This window comes from Malurus melanocephalus, unplaced genomic scaffold (assembly GCF_030028575.1).
Source record: "Malurus melanocephalus ecotype Western Australia unplaced genomic scaffold, MMel_1.1 scaffold_370, whole genome shotgun sequence".
NCBI classification, from domain to species: domain Eukaryota; kingdom Metazoa; phylum Chordata; class Aves; order Passeriformes; family Maluridae; genus Malurus; species Malurus melanocephalus.
In genome coordinates, this window is record NW_026623602.1 from 361,794 (window position 1) to 379,851 (window position 18,058).

Consider the following 18,058-nt stretch of genomic DNA (forward strand, 5'->3'; position numbering starts at 1 on the left):
TGGGGATGACGCTCCAGTTATTTAGATTTTACTCTTTTTTTTTGGGGGGGGATTAATGCTCACAATGCCAATAAAGGAGGATGGTGTTAAAATTGTGTATTGACTCAATAAAGTTTGGCATTATTATTATTATTATTATTATTATTATTATTATTATTATGCACATCATACAAAGTATGTTAAAGTGACAGCACAAAGCTGAGAAAAGAAGTGCTGTGGAAGGTAGAAGCCACTTCTTATTTGGCATGTTTGTACTCAACATTTGGAAAACACAGGAATCTAAAGTACCGCGTCTTAGCAAAATTCAGTGTTTTCAGTATAAACTGTTCTGCTGAATGCTGAGACCCAGAATCCTCAGAGTGGTACTCACCTGAGTGGAAAAGCCAGAATGCTTCCAGTGCTATCTCTGCAGCAAGTTTGTGCAGTGTTAGTTTTGTTGGTTTTAATGTGTTTGTGTAGTTTTATTTCAGCACATAAAATGAGTGGTGAGGTAGCTGGACCCCTATTTTGGATTTTAGCATTTCACTTTTATGCTTTACTGTTAGCACCATGCTTGGTTTTTAAGATAAAATGATGATGAAATTCCATTTGCCAAGAGGATCAGGAGCCAAGAGGCGAATTGGTGAGCCTGAAAGATGAGCTGGCATTTCTTGCAGGGCCAGATGTGTGTCACACATGGATGTGAAGAATGAGGCAGGATGTAAGACACCAGCAGATCCTGACTTTTCCACGGCCAACTGCCAGGAATTGTCACGTAGCTGTATAATCTTCAAAAGGCTGGACTTTGGCTGATGGCTGGTTCTTTCTACTCAAATTAGTGTCTTTAGCAAGCACAAAAGCTCTCAACATCTGAAAACACTAAAGCTGTGTTTTTGTTGTTTAGGSGAAGGGGGTGAAATGTTTAAGCATGGCTAAATCTTCTTAAAGTTGGGAAAAATCATTAGCTCTAAGAAAACAGCAAAAAGCTAGGATCCAGATTTTAATCCCAGCACATACATGGATGGTTTTGGTTTTGTGTGTGTGAAGACAGAGGTCAAATGGGAATTTTTGGACTTTGAACAGCAGAGAWGCTACTGTGCATTGAGTCTTTGTAAGCAGCTTCTCAAATACTTGATTAASGTATGAAAATRTATTTATTTGGCACAGCATACTATRAAATTGCTGTTAGTGACCAAAGGTGCTAAGGAAAAGTATAAATTATGTGGTGCTTCCCAATGTGGATTTCATAAATTGAGACTGAACAGGCTTTAAATAAACCATGCAATACAAAAATCATCCTCCACAGTCAATCATGCAACACAAAAAGCATCCTCCACAATCACTGAGCTGGGTGCAGAGATTGGTGGGTGCTTCAGAGCAGCAGGAAARCACTGAAAGCCCTGGGCAGCTCTTTGCTGCTGTGAATAAACACCAGGCTTTGGCAGCAGGGACCAGCCCTTGGTGCTCACACAAGGGTTGCAGGGTGTGCAGTTGGGGTGTTTCTGCTGGAGCTACACACACTGAACATCTCAGGAGCCGTGTGGGTCTGTAAAGATGTCAAACAGTTCAAATGGAACTTTTTAGGAAAAAAACATCCCGTGTTTTCTGTCCCTGTTTTCCTGTGATGTGGTGGGTGGCACATCCACCTGGAAATCTGTGCTCATAAAACGTTTGTCTGGAAATGCAGGAGAGCAAAGACACACTAAAATGGATTTAGAGCTGTGACTGGATATTTGATCAATTATCAATTGTAAATTTSCCTTTTCCTGCTCCAGCTACCTCAGGTGAGTTGGTGTAGGGCCAGGTTTGCTGCCAAACTGCCATGGGGCTGCTGGAGGTGACTCTTTGGACATTGGACTGATGGATTTCTGTGCATTCCCMCCAAAGAATGATCAGGAGTCAGCATCCCCCTGACTCCTGAGGAGCTGGGTGTAGGAGGTGTCAAAACCTGAGCTGCATTTCCTTGGGCACAATTGCTGCTGCTGGAGCCCATCTTCACTGGGGAAAAACAAATCCATGGTGTCTGACCCAGGTCACAGTCTGGGTGTCAGCGGTGCCATCTTTTGTAAATGGGGGAAAATAGTTCCTGTCAGAGGCCAATTGTAAACTTAACCACTCATTGTGGGAGCTGGAAAAGAATAAATAAAACTGAAATTCAGTTTGTGACACCTGCAGGGATGTGCTTGGTCTCCTGGTCAGGCAGATAGATTAGCACTTAGTTCTTGTGCTGCCTGCATCTCTCAGCTAAGCAATACAAAGCTCTTGGTGCACTGGCTGATGCCTGCAATTCTAAGTACTATTTAATTAATATTGTTAATAATTTTTCTCCCATTTCTTCTGAGAAAATATTCCAGTCACAAAAAAAAAAGGAATCTTGTAACCAATATCTGACAAAGCTGTCTCTCTTACCTTGGATTTTCAGGAAAATTTAGCATTGCTTTGCAAATGAGTGTCTGTGTGACTGTTTACATCGTGCAAAGTCCAGTGTGATGAGAGAATGTTTTGGTGGGAGTATCTGACAGGCTGTTATTGGTTTTATTCCTGGATGSTGATGGGACAACCATGGAGAATGGAGCACTTGCTGCTGCAGAGTTTTTCTGGTATTATTTCAGTCACTTCCATTCCTTTTTATTCTCCAGCCTGGGGTTTATCCAAGGCGTCCCTTTCAGACAGCATCTCTGAAAAATCCATGGCAAAGTTAGGGATTTATTTGGAGGGACCAATTATTTTAACTTGTATGGGTACAGTCTGAGTACTTTGTTCAGGAATTGTGGTTTTTTGGAGTGGRGGCCTGCAGTTTCTGGGGCTGCAATGTGATTTTTACTGTTTAAGGGTGGACCTGTTATCAGCACTGCTTCATCTCTTTGGTTTGCTGACCCTGATAGCAGAGGAGCAGCAGCCCCCTCATGTTCTCMAATTCTCTCCTCAGTTTGATCCTGCTGCTGGCTCAGCCCCGAGAGGCTGCAGATGAAGGCTCCATCTCCTCTCAGCTGTGCCCTGAAGGGCTGTTCATTTACCCCTTCTCAGAGTGAACAAATCACACCAAAGGCATCTCCACCGAGGGCTGTTCAATACATCAGACACTCATGAGCTGAGAAATGTGGGATGGTGTAGAGGGGATGATCCATCCTTGTCCTGTCCCAGCTGCACATTGGCACTGCTGGAAATGGGATGTGGAGCTGCCTGGGCTGGAAGTCAGTCCCAGAAATGGAGATTTTTTGATTTTCACTTGTTGCAAGAAACTGAACTACCTGTGTTTTCCAAATCTAATTCTGCCCCTACTGAGCTAACTGACTACTTTTCAAATATTGGGGATTCACTGTCCTTTCCATGGAGAGGGCTGAGGTGCTCTGGCAGTGCTTTTTCATGCCTGGAACTCAGGTATTTAATGGGCTTCCAGCTGCCCTTAACCCCCAGCAGGAGCTCACACTGGGTATCTGACTTTAGAGGAGACTTATCATCAGGAAGGAATTCCTGTTTCCTGCTTAACAAAACCCAGGCAAAATCATTAGCTTCCCTGAGAAATGTGAATTACAAGAAGCAGATAAAACAATAAATACAAATAAATAAAAATTTTACTCATGGGTTATGATGGAAACTGCCATGAAAGTTGCAAATGGTGGATTGGTGAGCAATTAGAATCCCACAGGACAAAGCCTTGTAGCTCTTGGTGTGTCTGTATGGTGTRTGTGCCTACAAATCCAAGGATAAAACAGTGAAATAGATAATGACAGGTTGACTGAAATGCACTGTTCACACTCAGTTTCTGGGGAGGAATGCAAGTACCACATTTTGTTGAGTCTCATCTTGGCTCAAGCTGACAGCTCACCTTTGTTAATTCTTGGAAGGCAGAAGGAAACTCATTAATGTTGTATTGCTTTGGATTGAGCGTTATGGGCTGCTCTTGGCTCAAGCAGCCAAAATAAATGTTCCACTTATCTGTCAGTGCTGTGCACTGGCTGCCCTGGAAGATTTCATTGAAATGTATTTTTCTTACCCTGCTGAACTGCCAGTAATTTAGGGAAGTGTTAGTCCTTTGTGTGAGTGATGTATCAGATATGGGTAGCAATGATTATTTTTTTTTTATTTAAAAGAGCTCTCTCGTTGCTTTTCCCACAATTCAGACATCCAGTCAATATAAAACTGGGGAAGAGGAGGGGGATTTGTAGCTATTAGTGCAAAAAGTCATTCTGTCTGGAAAGGAATGTTGCAAGATGTCTGCTACATACATTTCCATATAGAGTCAAGTAAGGTCTAGTTCATACTGATATAGCCAGTTCCTACAGTGAATAATGTATTCTGTTATTTATATGAATTTTTCAGAAAAAAAATGTTCCATTATTTTGGCCCTAGTACAGTGGTGGCATCTATGAAAGACAAATAATTTTCTATATGTACAGTGAACAGCAAGTGCACATTCCAAAAGCTTTAAGACTGTCTTAACATTTTTGTAGTACAARAAACCTGGATTTCCCWTTRAGTTTTGTTGATTTCATAKCTGTAGCCACCATTTTAGTCAGGARCTATTTGTAGCAACTCACTGAGTTTTCTTCAAAACATGACCACAGGGCTGAGGTCACTATAACCTTGAAACTAAAGAATTCCTGTTACTTTTCTGTAAAACAAAACAAAAAATTCCTTTTTYTTTAAACTGAAATTCTAATAATATGTATTATTTCCATGGTTAGAACTTAATATTGCTTAATGTAAATGTGCAGCATGAGAACCAAGCAGTATAAATACACACAGAGGCACTTCTGTAATGTCCATGCCTCAGTATCTCAAGATTAATTAGTGTTTACCTTCTCCTGTCAATAGGGGCTTGCAGGTAGAACTTGTTTATTTTTCTGAGAGACACAGCAGTTCAAGTGTAAGTATAGATCACTGCTGGAGTRAGACTGGTGAATCAAAAAGAAGAAAAAAAAGCATGAAACAGCTTCTAGAAGCAAAACCTGGGTCATTTTGAGCTGTGCCCAGTCGGTGTTTTGCTTGTACAGAAAGTCACGCTCCTGCTTAGTGTCCTAATAAAGCTGTCTGTGGGTCTGAGTTTTTCAGTGGTTTAAACCACATTGTGAAAAGGTCAGTTAATTTTTAGAAGCATCACTGGGAACATGACTTACAGAAGCATAAGAAAAAGCTTTAACATGTAAAAAAATGTATTTGGTGCTTTTTCTGGGGGCAGGCTTTGTCATTCGGTGGGTGCCGGGTGCTTGAAGAAGAGCAGTGCTCAGCTGTGTCGTGTGCTCTCATCTGGGGTTACCTCAAATCTGAGGCATCTGGGCCTTGGATCTTGATGTTGGGCTTTTTCTCCTTATACTARAGCTCATAATTTAAGTTTTTATTTAAATTATTMAAGCATTATTGCAAGCATTGAAATRYGTGTCTTTGTGCAYTGATGAGYTGTTGGGATGTGAGTGCAGGAAATAGTTTATATTTCTTACGCTCATTTCACAAAAATCTAAAAATTGCCTTGTCCTTTTCCTGTGACCCTGTTGAAATTATGGCAAGCCAAAAATTTGCCAAAAAATTTTACATTTGCTGCACCTAACATTTCAGGAGTGAAAAAGTCCTGCAGGTGAATAGAGGAAATGAATCCCCAGTCAGCCTGGCTTGCTGTGTGTGTCTCAGGTTTGATAATGGGGGATTCTGCATTCCAGACACTTCTATTGGAACTGTATTTGATGTGAGGGGCACAGATATACTGAAATGGCAGAAATTTCATCCTTCAGCTGTTGATGAGGACCTTGCAAGRGGTGAGCATTGTCCATGGGCTCTGGAGACAAAATGGAAAGAACAGGTGAAAAAGGAAAAGGAGAACAAGTGAGCCTTGCTCAGCTGATGGCTTGTGAGTCCATTGCACCACCTGCTTCTTTGGGTTTCTGCTGGACCATCTTCATTTATTAAAAAAAAAAGCCTGTATTAGTTATAAGTTAGTTCAAAGATGAATCCTTCCCACTCTTTCTTCTGTGAGTCTTGTCCAAGAACTGTATTTCTGTGTTTATGGGACTCYTGTTGAAATAAATTTTCAAATTGCATGGTAGCTGTCACTTTCTTACCCTCTGGGGACTATTCAGTGAATGAAATAGTTGTAAGAAACCACTTATWCTTTGAAGATGTGCAGAGGTGATGTTTTCTAATTGGGTATGTGCAGTTGGGAAAATGACAGTTCCTAATTACTGTGTTTATGTACTGTGGACTCCTAGAGGGCACTAATGCCCTCAAATTTCATGGCTGGTTCTGTCTGTAGCACATAATTATATATTTATACATTACTCAGCCACTGCTGGACAGCCAAGCTCTTGGTTAGTGCTGGTCCAAGAGCGAGCCTTTTATTTCTTTTGCAAACATTCTAAAAAAAACAAAACAAAACAAAAAAAAATTAAAAATTTGGCCCTTCTTTTCTGAGGGAAGCCATTAGCAGCTCTGTCAATAGGCCAGCACAGGAGGAGTCCAAACACAGGAAAAGTGCAGGAGAGGCCGAGGGCAGCAGCAAAAAGCAGGATTGCAATGCTCCAGTGAGAGGGTTTGGTTTGCATTAGTGCTCCTGACCAGGGMCACAAAACAAAGAGGTTTATTTTAACAACATGAAAATAAACTGACCTGATTTCATCAAAAACGTTTTTGTAATAGGTCACTGACCCACAAGAACTTGTGGAAAAACAAATTTGGGTCTCATTTATATAGACAAGAGGTTCTGTAACCGCAGGATTCTCGAGCTCCTGAAAGCAGTGGGGTRAGGACACTTCCACTGCAGCGTGGCCATAATTCAGCTGGAAGAGATGATCAGCACTGGACATTACATCAGAGCTTTGAAACATTATTCTTCTCTGTGGCTTGTTTGTTTGATTTTAGCAGGTTTTTTTTATAGTTGATGGAGATTTATGAGGGTATTTGCTTAAGCAAAACACTGCAGGATTTAGCAGTCATTTCTTCCAGATCCGTAGGAAATGCTTAAGTGTCTATGTTACTGTTGGGTAAGAACTGCTGCATCAGTGGTCTGGAATTATTTGGGTGAACTTTATTTAGCTTAAGTAATTTCATCAAAAGGGTTTTGCTTCTTTGAGCTTCCTCATATTAGAAGGATTATGCTGCTTGCCATCCCAGAAATGCCATAAGTGTTGGCTGAATTTCACRCTGTGGAGCACAGCAATCCTTAAACAATCCTGCTCCTGAGTGAAACCATGATGAATTCAGGGTACTTAACCTCCTTTTGTTCTTGGAGAACACATGAATGCAGAGGTCTYGAAGCCTCTCTGTCATTGACCAGATCAGCCCAGTCCTGGCTTTGCTTTTCCTCTGGCCCAGCTCCAGTTTAGCTGTSTCTGCTGAACTGGAGCTCCCCTGAAGCTGCACCTTCCTTCCACATGGAACAGAGCAAACCAGTTGGTGTTGGTTTATAGTTAMCTTCATATTAGTGTTGTGTTCTCAGTTCCTTGAGGATAAGCTCTGCTCTAGATCTTTCTGCTTGTGTCAAGGTGTTCCAGTATGAGGATCCAAAAAAAGAGAGGATTTTAGGGTTCATGCAGAAGTTATGGACATCCCATGTATATTTTTAGTAAAACATATCCTTGCARAAGGATAAATATCCTGTGGAATAGTAGGAATAGAAGACAGAAATGGGTACTGAAACACTCCAGCACAGCTGAACCCTGCATTTGAGAAGCTTCTGGGGAAGTWAAAGAGGGTCAGATCAATTCTCACAGAAATTGGGTGCTCTCAGCCTTCAGACAAGGTGGATTTTTTGGCTGGTTACCCATGTGGCTTTCCTTGACAGGAGATGTCCTTTGGCTGGGTTGTGATCAGTAATTCCTCTGCTGTCAGAGCAGTCCAGAGCTGCTTTCTGGTTGTCCAACTGGACCCAAGTGTGCTCTTTGTGCCACCTCATTATTTCCTTAGAGTCACTCCACTGGCTTTGATGGCCCCTTTTTCAAGCACCCAGTTTGATTTCAGGCAGGAGATGATCCTGCAAATCTTCCTTTTTGCCGGGTTCTGCCTGGCWCAGATCCCTGGGAGAAGGAGCACCACAGTGCCCAGAGCATTCCTTACTATATATGGATGGTGTGGGGAGCAGGGCTGGTGTTGCCTTATTCAAACAGATCAAACAGGATCAGGGTTCTGTTTCTTCTGCTAAAAAATGCAATAATAGTTTTACCTGCAAGTTTTTTTCCTAATTGTTCACAGCAATTTCTGACTTCTGGGAATAGTTTGATTGATACAGACTTTGTCATCAGGGACAGCATGGCTTGGAGACGTGCATACTAAAATCTGCTTTTTCCTTTCTTCATAGGCTTTCAGCCCTGACCTGGAGAGATTACTCACTGTGTAAAAAAACATAGTTTAACCATGTCTGTTTTATTGTCTTTACAAAAAGGGATGAAATATTAAAAGTGATGGACGTTGAGGGGCACTCCAATAGATTGTGTTCCTTGGATGAAGTCCTGTTCTTTTCACAACAGTCAGTGTAGTATTGGGAAACTAACCCTGTTTTTTCTCATTTTGTGTTAGAGTTTTGAACTTACAAATATTGGACGATTTTGTGCAAATTCTTAATCTTTTCAGGTTTGAAATAGGAGAAATTTCCAAAAGCTTTGCAGAAACTGAGGAGCAGCTTCAGCAGAGACCATCTCTGTTTGAGGCTTAATTGAGCAAGCATTTTTGAATAGTAATTAAAAAAACCTGTTAAATATTGTACTTTAAAGTCTTCTGAAGACACATATGAGCTACAGTTCTGCATGTGTGTAACTCAGTTCCATAAAGCTGCTCCTGAGTTGAGGGACTGGGCTCGCACCTCAGCTTGCTCTGCTGCATTTAAAGGATTTTCTTGCTGTTAATGTTGTCATTAATAAACACTGTGGCACTTCAGAGTCTCTGTTTYCATCTTTGCTTAGGTTGGTGTTTCTGTCCATTTCTGCATCACTTAGGGCACTGATTGCCTTTTTTAACGATCACATGAATGTCATTAGGACTTCTTTTGTTTCTTCGTGTTGGCTTTGGGGAAAATGTTGAAATTCAAACCTGTTCCTCATGCTTCCCTTGCCAGTGTTACTCGTTTGTTCCTAGCCGGAGACCATCTGTGTAGTTTTGTTCTCCATCYCAATGTCAGATTTTTTTATATGAGGAGATACTTAGCAGAAAAAAAAAAGGATGGATTCTTATATTGAAAGCTATAAAGTGTTACAGAGACACAGTTCCTGTGCTGCAGAAATGCACAGACATGTACTCTGTACTTCTGAGAGAGGGTAGATAATCTTTCCCAGCCTAATGAGAAGTTGGTAATAAAGGTTATTACTTCTGACAGCTTTCAAAATGTGAACCAGGACCACCCAGCCTGCTAAGTTTGTAATAAGGGATCTCAAAGTTATAACTATTATAAACAGTTTTCCTTCAAAAAATGGTCCCTCAGCAACTTCTGGTGGTATCTCTCCCAGTTTTTTGGAAAAGCTTCTGAAATAACACGTCACGTGGATGAAGGAGTTCCTTTATCCCACACCATAATCCTGTAATATGGCTGTCCTGGGCTTCCTCGTAGCGCCCTTATTGAAATTCCATTATATATCGTCTGGCTTTATTTCCTAGGGCAGTAATATAAAGAGGTGATGACAGAAAGTAATGGATAAGGTTGACTTTTTTTTACTGGGTGCTGCATCTTGACTGTTTTTCCTTGCAAAGAGGAAGCGATACGAAGCAAAGGGGAAGTCACATTAATGATCACAGCGTATTTCTTGATGCTAATAGGATTTTCTGGTGAAACCATTGTGGGCAATTGGCTGTGCTCCTGTTACTGCTTCCCAAGCCAGTGCTTCCAAAGAGAAACTTAGTCACTCCTTGGAGTTCAGTAACTCCTGTCTTTCTGTTTGAGTCTTTTCATGCATTAAGTCATTTTTTATTRCCTTTTGGTTCTGCCCAAGCTTGTGATGTAACCACTTCTTCCTTAAAGTAACTTGTAGGAACTCCTTTCACTGCACCACATTCCCTGAGGCTCATCTCCAAGGACGAGATCGTAGACCTCTTAACAACAAAGGAGAAAAATGGACCTTTCTTATTGCCAGAAATGAGACACAGATATTTTGAGCGTGAAATAAAATAAATGGCCAACTTGGGGAGTGAACCCAAAGTTACTTTGATAATTTCTGAATATTAAMGGCTGAAGTAGCAGGACTGCTCCTTTCAAGCTGCCCATTTAAAACATTTAAAAGCACTGTCATTTTGATTTTTCTGCTGGAGAGTGAGTAGTGTGATTGGCAGCAATGTGAATATACATGTTAAATTCAACTTGAAAGTTGCTGAACTTYTGTGGAAAGGAACTGAGTGCTTCTTATTTCATGACAAATACAAAGTACTTTGGTTTGGTAGTAAAGCTGTCAGTGCTCAGTAGAAAGGCCGACCCAGGATTTGGAGGCTGATGGGGTATCACCCACATTCATGGGGTTAAAACCAGATAATTGCTCTATTCGGAGACAATAATAAAATTGACAGTTAAAGTCAGAGSCTGTGTATCAACTTTCAAATTCCGCATTTCTGGGTGGAATGTGTTCAGTAATATTAGTTATTATAATGCTGCAAGACACTGTAAATGAGAAGCAAAGATGTGCAGAGAGATTTTTGCTGTGAGATTGTCCAGCAGAGCTGGGTGCTTTGCKTTTTTTCCTCCATGGCCATGTAATTCAGTGATTTCTACTCAGGCCTTGAATATTTKCAGTTTGCCTGAAGTAACTGATGTTACGGTATTCAAAATTTTTAAGCCAAGTCAGTGGCATAATGAGAAATMAAATTGCAGTGGAAAATTGCACAGTTTGCCAAGTTTGAATAAATAATTCTTGCATTGCTTTTACRTTGGGCTTTTATATTGATTCCATAGTCTGTGGGAAGCAGAGGAGTGTCTCTGGGACTTTGGAGGAGGAAATTTCTTGAAGAGTGAGTGAACATTGCTCACTGTAGCTCTGCAGAAAAGGGGCTTTGCTTTTTCTCTGGTTTGTTTCTTACTCAAAACTCTCCTTCAGCTAGGAGGACAAAGCTGAAAATGCTCTGTCTCAGAATACTGGGCACAATTACATTTGGTGTGATCTGTTAATGTGGCTCCTTAGAGCAACTCCTTTTACACCTTATATTAACGATGGTGACTGCACTGAAGCTTTTTCAGATTTTCCAAATTAATTGTATAAGGAATCCATAAGTATAATATTTAAAATGTTCTTTTACCTGTKTATTTGATTTCTGAACCCTGACATTTTTGTGAACCTTCTGAAGCCTTGCCCCAGTGATATCAGCCCTGAGAAGGAAGCGATGCTCTCAGGGAGGGGGTTGCACTGCAGCATGCTGGAATGTGTTCTCCTTCCATTTGCAGTAGCAAAGAATCTGGTTTAGATTCTTCTTGAAAAAAGATTAAAATAGCTGCAAGTTGAGCAATGTTCTAGTTCTGCTTCCATATTAATTTTGTTCTTTTCCATCCCTGCTGATCATGCCTTTAATACAGATTAAATTTAGCTCCTCTTTGCTCTTACTGTGAGTGGAGCTCCAAGAGGCAACAGAACCAGAATTGGATGTGACCCTTCCAATGGTGTGAGCATGAGTGATGCAGCTGAAATCAGTACCCAAAAGAAGTTTTTCCACCAGGAAAACATGACCTCTGCCTTAAGAAAAAACGCAAATTTTCCTATCGATACTGATTTTTTTTAATCATGCAGAAGTTATCCAGAAGACAAGAAAAGGAATAAAGCAGAAATACAATTAAGATTAAAATTAACTTTCTAAAGTGTAGGTCTTTTCCTCCACTTGTTTCAGAGAATGATCCTGATAAACATCTTCAGTCTCTCTCTAGTCTGGCAGCCTTGTTTCTTTCCAGGCTTCAGGGCTTGTTTTTCACTCTGGATTTTAATAATCAGGGGAATCTTAATAGTTAAGTTTCTCTCCTATTCCAGCTTCAGACAGAGGAAGGAATATGATTAGCCTKGTTGGAGCCAGGAAGGTAGGAATTTCACAGTTAATAACTTCTCCATTGTTTTTTTAAGGGCCCTTGATAGTCTGTGATTGACACAGAGGTTGTTTCCCTCTATCCCTTTGCCTTCAGGCCATGGGAACCCCCAGTTGGGCAGCAGGGGGGGAGAAACTGCCACTTGTTTATGTRTATATGAACAAAATATTGTTGGGAGGTGAGAGGAGGTGTTTGTCCTGTGTTGGAGCCGTGTTTGATGCTGTGTGGGGCTGCTCTGAAGGAAAGAAGAATAAACCAGAGGGCAGCGTTACATTTATGGACTTCTAAAGGTCACAAATTGTTTAAGTCTGCATTTTAGGCCATTTGAGTGATGAAGAAAGAAAAYGCAGTTTGTAAGATGATAAAGCTGTGAGGTGCAGACATTTATGTATTCATTTTGTATGAGAAGCCAACATCCAGTATTAGGAATTAGTAAGCAGCCATCATTAAGAATGTGCCAGTGATTAATGATAATTTCAGGAGTARCAGCATTTGACTTGTGCACTGAATTCCTGCAGACAGAAGTGTGGGCTTGTAGCTTTTGTCCTTTCCAGCACCCTAAACATCTTCCAGCAGGACCAGGGTGATTCTGAGCCCTGTGAGAGAGCAGTGCCTGGGTGTTGTGGTCCCCATGGCTGCAGGTGATGGATGGAGACCCATGGCAAAGCCAAGGACTTTGTGTGCAGTTTGGTGCCTGATCAACTCTTTTGGGTCACTTTTAGGCACCTGAGGAGCAGACTGACAAACCAGAATATGTCAAGCTGTATTTCCTTTGCATAGCAGTGGTTAGAGTGGTCTGGGAGATGGAGGGAGKTGCAGTGCATGGAGATTGTACAGCCAGCATGTGTCTAATCAGAGTTAATAAATTTGACTCAATGCAGGTATTGCCAGAGCTGATACRACTCCTGGAGAGCCTCTCTGCACAGTTCTTCAGCTTCCAGGAGGCTTTATTAGTCTGGGCTCCATGCTGTGCACATCCAGAGCTGCCTCTGATCCAGGCTGGAGCTAATCTGCTCCGTGGCATTAGATGGTTATGCATCATTCTGCCCAGCGCTCCGAATTCCCGGAATACTTTGCAGGTCTTATTGGCAGCAAAGCATCCAGTTGGAAACACGWTGGAGGCTGAGCAGCTGCAATCCCATCCAGCAGTCCCAGGTCAAATARTGTGGAGCAGATCTTGCCTGGCTCAGTGCCCCAGATTCCTCGCTGCCCCTGGGTGTACCTCAGTGCTGGATGGAGCTGTGTGTGCACACAACTGGCTGATGTGTTTGTGGCACCAGGGAGGAAGACAATTCCAAGGGTTGCTTTTTGTGCTGCATCCCAGGTGGCATCCCCGTCCTGACCAGTCCCAGAGGTTTAGTGTGAGAATGGTATTCTTTTTTAATTGTAGTCCACTGTTCAGATTCACAAAGCTGACCTTTCATTGCTTCATGCTGTAGCTACTTACAATTGCAAAAGTGGCTTGGATTTAAAATCATGTTCCACATATTTCCTGATGTTTTTTCTATTTTAAGTCACTAATTTAAAATCAGGAATGTCTATTTGTTAATACAGTCCCAGGAACAATGTCCACAGGATTATTTTACAGGATTCTGGTTCACTTTGTTTACGGACTTTTTTTGCAGACTATTTCTATTTCACTGTTATGTGGCTTCACCTTTTCCAAGGTATTTGTTATGAAATCAGAAATACTGCTGTAATTAAATTGGACAGCTGATGGGATTAGGATTTCTGCACTAATGGGATGGTGACAGGTCTGGGCAAGCAGGGGGCATTTCTGTGCCTGTGTTAGGGTCAGGAAGGGAAGGGGCTGCAGCTCAGCAGATCCCTCAGTGTGCCCAGCCTGTGCTTTGCACCTCTCCTGAGCAACAGCAGCATCCCTGTGCTGGCATTCCTGATGTTTGCTTTGCCTTGCACTGGAAGATTCCCTTTCTGTCCTAGAACTGATACTGACAGGTGAGGGTAAACATCAGTCCTTGTGAAATGATGTGTTGGGAACTGTTCCACTGCATTTCATCTGTGTTTGGCACTGCTTTGTCCAACCAGAGGAAACAGTGCTTGTAAATGACCATTCAGAACATTTGGTCTTTTCATTAAATCATCTTTAAGCATGTGTATGTCTCTTTTTTTGGAATTTAAAAACATCCTGTCTGGTACTTTGATACTTCTGTATCGAGGACTTTCTCAATGGCCTTTCTCTCAAGCCCAGGAACAGAAATAAGAGGTATTGTTGGGGTTTTTTCCTAGGCAGTTGGTGCCTTTCTGGCACATAATAAATATGAGCAGTTAAATGTGTCCTACATCAAGTATGTCAAAGTTTCTATGAGGTGATCTTGTCTTATATTTCAATAAATACTGCAGTATAAGATATAATGCAGTAGGTGATGTTCAACAGAAACAAACCCTTGTACATTCCCTTAGTTCCCCTGAGAATCAAACKATGAATAAAATGACTTTTGACGGAAGTTTCAAATTGAAATCAATCTTAGGAAGTGGTGGAAGGCTGTTTGAGGAGTCCCATAGCTTGAAACAAAATGTGGATGGCCATGGACTCTTCAAGTGTTTGTTGTTGCATTAATTTGCTTCGTTATCAATTAATGGTAATCTGCCCTTAGAGAGGAAATAATAGGGAATAATTCTAAATTTTTAATCTTTTGGATTAATTTATAGTAAGCTAGAGAAAAAACCTTAAATGTTAGGGATTTTTTTCCCTCTCTGAGTAGTTTGTGTCACTGCAAGTTTTAAGTGTTTGACTTCTCTGGTTGCACATGTACTAACCTGGACATAGGATTTGTTGTTAAAACATGCATTTTCTTGTCTGCATGTTGGTGTGAAACCTCCTGTTGTAGAAACTTAAATCTGATTTTGCTTACTTTCTTTGGCTTAAAACAATAAGCATAAGCTCAGCATTTGTGAAATCTTTGCAAGTAGAGAAAATAATATTGTTAAAACATTTCCTGGGATGTTGCTCTGAGAGAAGTCAGATGGCTTTGGGTTGACAGTGGGTAATTATGTGTGCATTGTGAGATCTGAAGTGATAATCAGACACAGGGTTAAACATTTGATACCAATATGTAATAGATGCATTTCACTGGCTCTCTTTCATTTTGAAAGATAAATAAGTTGGTTTTGTTCAGTGTTTCTCAATGTCTAGTGGCAGTCTTGGTGAATGAGGATGGAGCTGAGGGGTGCTAAGCCCTGTCTAAGTTTTTTTTTTTTTTGTTATATTTCATCCTGTTATTATAAAAGACAAACATGCTTAACTGAAGTAATGAATTTGATGAGGGTTATGTAGCACATTGCTAAAAACCTGGAATYACACAAGATTAAGTTTGCTTAGGTAGGAAATTGTGCAATGTCACATGGATGTAAGGGAGTCCAGTTTCAGATCTTCCCATGTATTTTCTCAAATGCAAAACCAGTATCTCTCGTATTCTTTTAAAGTTTCTTTTGCTGCTTTGCTCATTTATCTCAGWAATGTCATTGAGTATTTGGTAAAAGCTGTAGGAAGTAATTTCAGCAGATGCAAGTATCGGTTATCATGTGGTGTGTGCAGTGCTCAATGTTCAGGCTCTGAGCTTGCAGGCACAGTCTTTGATCAGCCCTTGATCTAGGTGTCAGAGAGAGAAGTGAATATTCCCCTCTCCTCCATCACCCCTGTATCCTGTGAGGCACATTCATATGGTGGCCATGTGGAAACTCCGCCAGATGAAACCCCACAATGTTGGTTTGATCTCAGGAAGGCCTTTYGGTTCCAAAAATTCTTCAATTTTGATGGTGAAATTACTCAGTGTGCAAGAGAGCTGAAAGCAGATATGGGGTGCTAAGTAGGAGTGGGTTCATAAAAGTTCCAGGTGTCTTTGGAGATCAAAACTTCTGCAAGAATAGATCTGCTGTCAAAACTAACCTGGRAGGAGGATTGGGAACAAAGGGGGCACAAAGACAGGCTCATGGATGAACTTAGAGGAGAAATCAGCTTCCTCTTTATGGCACTGGGGTTGTGTGGAATGAGTTCAGGTCAGCTCATTATGCAAATAGCATTCATTAGGACTGAGAGAGCAGGTGACTGTTCTTATTGTCAGCAAGAACACAGGGAAAGGGTTGAGGGATGAGATTGTTTCACAAGCAGAACTGCTTTTAGGTGTTGCAGGGCTGTCACACATTTTGTGGAGAGGAGGCTCATGCTTTTTATAGCTCCTGGGCTGGAATAGCTTGGAATGGTTGTTTTCTAAAACCTGGCAAGTTGTCATCAGAGTAAAACTTACATAGTGAGTGAGTAAAAGGCACTAATGTATGAACACTAATCTGTTCTCTGAAATGTTCCTGGAAGAATCTCCAGGATTAATATTCTATTTCAAGTCACCATATAGTCATCTGGTTACCCATATGTTCATATTTTCTACAACAGTGCTCAGGTTTTCCAAGTGAAGTTTCAAGAAAATTCTTTAAAAAGAAGAAATTATGTACACTACAGAAATAATAGCTAATCTGGGAATAATCCTGGTTGGTCAAGTTGCTGAATTTACTGTGCCTAGATTTTTTCRTGGAGAATGAAAATCCAGATTCCTGCCAGTAGGAAGGAATTTTGCTGTTCCTCAAGCAGTGTGAGCTAAATGTGTGATTCCCTGTCAGCGGGCATCCAGAGGAAAAATTAAAAATTATATTTGTGCACTCATCCATATTGAAACTTTGTGGTGACTGTCCCTTGACTCCCCACCTGTGGGTGCAGGCAGGTGCTCTGCAAATGASCCAGTTTGGCTCCTGCATGAATAAAGTGCCATGAAGGGTTCATAGCATGAGGTTTAGTGCAATGGGAGCTTTGTGGGTTTATGCATCATARAATAAACTTCTTAAATTGCAAGATAATCTAATTTGGTTTTTTTTTATTCTAATTCTAACTGTTTAGGCGCCTGAACAAGAATAAATTGCAAGTTCTTCCCGAGCTGCTTTTTCAGAACACGCAGAAGTTAACGAGGCTGTAAGTATAATCTGATTTATTTTGCTGTGGGATGTTTCTATTTTATGTTCCTTATTGTGCAGATTTCACATGTTTGTGTTTTGACTGYGGTGAGAGGTTTAATTTTTTTGTGATATTAAACTGCTAGTCAGTAAGGGTTTTKTAGGGGATGTGTTATGTTTGCTTGTGTGTAGTTGTAATTTGGTAGAGCATAAATATCAGAGGRAAGAGAAACCACAGAATTTTTCTGCTCCTCATATATTCACCAGGATGACGTCAAGGTGACTTATTTTGGACTCTRTGTAGAGCTGCAGAAACCATGAAAGTGTCAGGTTTACATCTGGCTCAGTCTGGATGTCCACAAAGAGAAGTTGCACAGATTTATTTTGAAATAATGGAYGTAGTTATAGCTTCTTTAGTTTAGAAAATTATCATTTTACCTAAATCAAGGCATTGCCAGATAGACCAGCAGAGTTATGGCTGCTGTCTCATCAGGCAGGAAGATGAGGAAATTCAGAGGGGTAAACACATTTTTTTCCTTGAAATATTAAATTGGTTACAAACTGTTTAGATGGCATCAAAGCCCCTGTCAACAGCAAAAGAAGGCTAAAATGAGCTTGGCATTAGTTCTTTTTGGTGGGAGGAGGGAGAGGGTAGTTAGAACAATGTTAGAACAATGACTGGATGATTTACAAAATATGTGTTCTTTAAGAAGTGTATAAAAATACAATGAGCAGGTGCCTGCATAGTTACTATCAGGAAAAGAGACACCTGCCTTTCTAAAGGAGTAGTCAGAAGCTGTTTGAAGTAATTTTCTGGATCTTGCCAGAGTTCAACTCCTGATCCAGACTTACTTTTTGAAATTCAATAAAACTCTTCTTTTAATGCTTGGGTTTGTTTATGGAAGATCAGATCCTCAGACTTGTGATTAGGTGAGTGAAATTGTAAAGCTGCTACAGGGTGGCTGAAAAGGTTCCCATTCATGTGAAGTTTTTATAATTGTTTTAATACATCTGTGTGCAACCAAACAACCATTTGGGCAGTGCAGTAAATTTTTCTTCCTGTGGAAATACAAACCACATAGTGATAGTGCATTAATTTTGGAATCACATKACTTCCAAGAAGTAGGATCTTATGTTTAAAATAGGTAA

At 40.7% G+C, this 18,058-nt stretch overlaps 1 protein-coding gene across 1 annotated transcript in view; it reads left to right on the forward strand.

The window, feature by feature from the left end:
* Nucleotides 1-18,058, forward strand: part of LOC130580903 (slit homolog 3 protein-like) — a 397,748-nt gene that overhangs the window by 25,738 nt on the left and 353,952 nt on the right. The window contains exon 4 of the mRNA XM_057378685.1: nucleotides 16,857-16,928. Within this exon, the coding sequence (XP_057234668.1) occupies nucleotides 16,857-16,928 (72 nt within the window). The remainder of the gene's footprint in view (nucleotides 1-16,856; nucleotides 16,929-18,058) is intronic.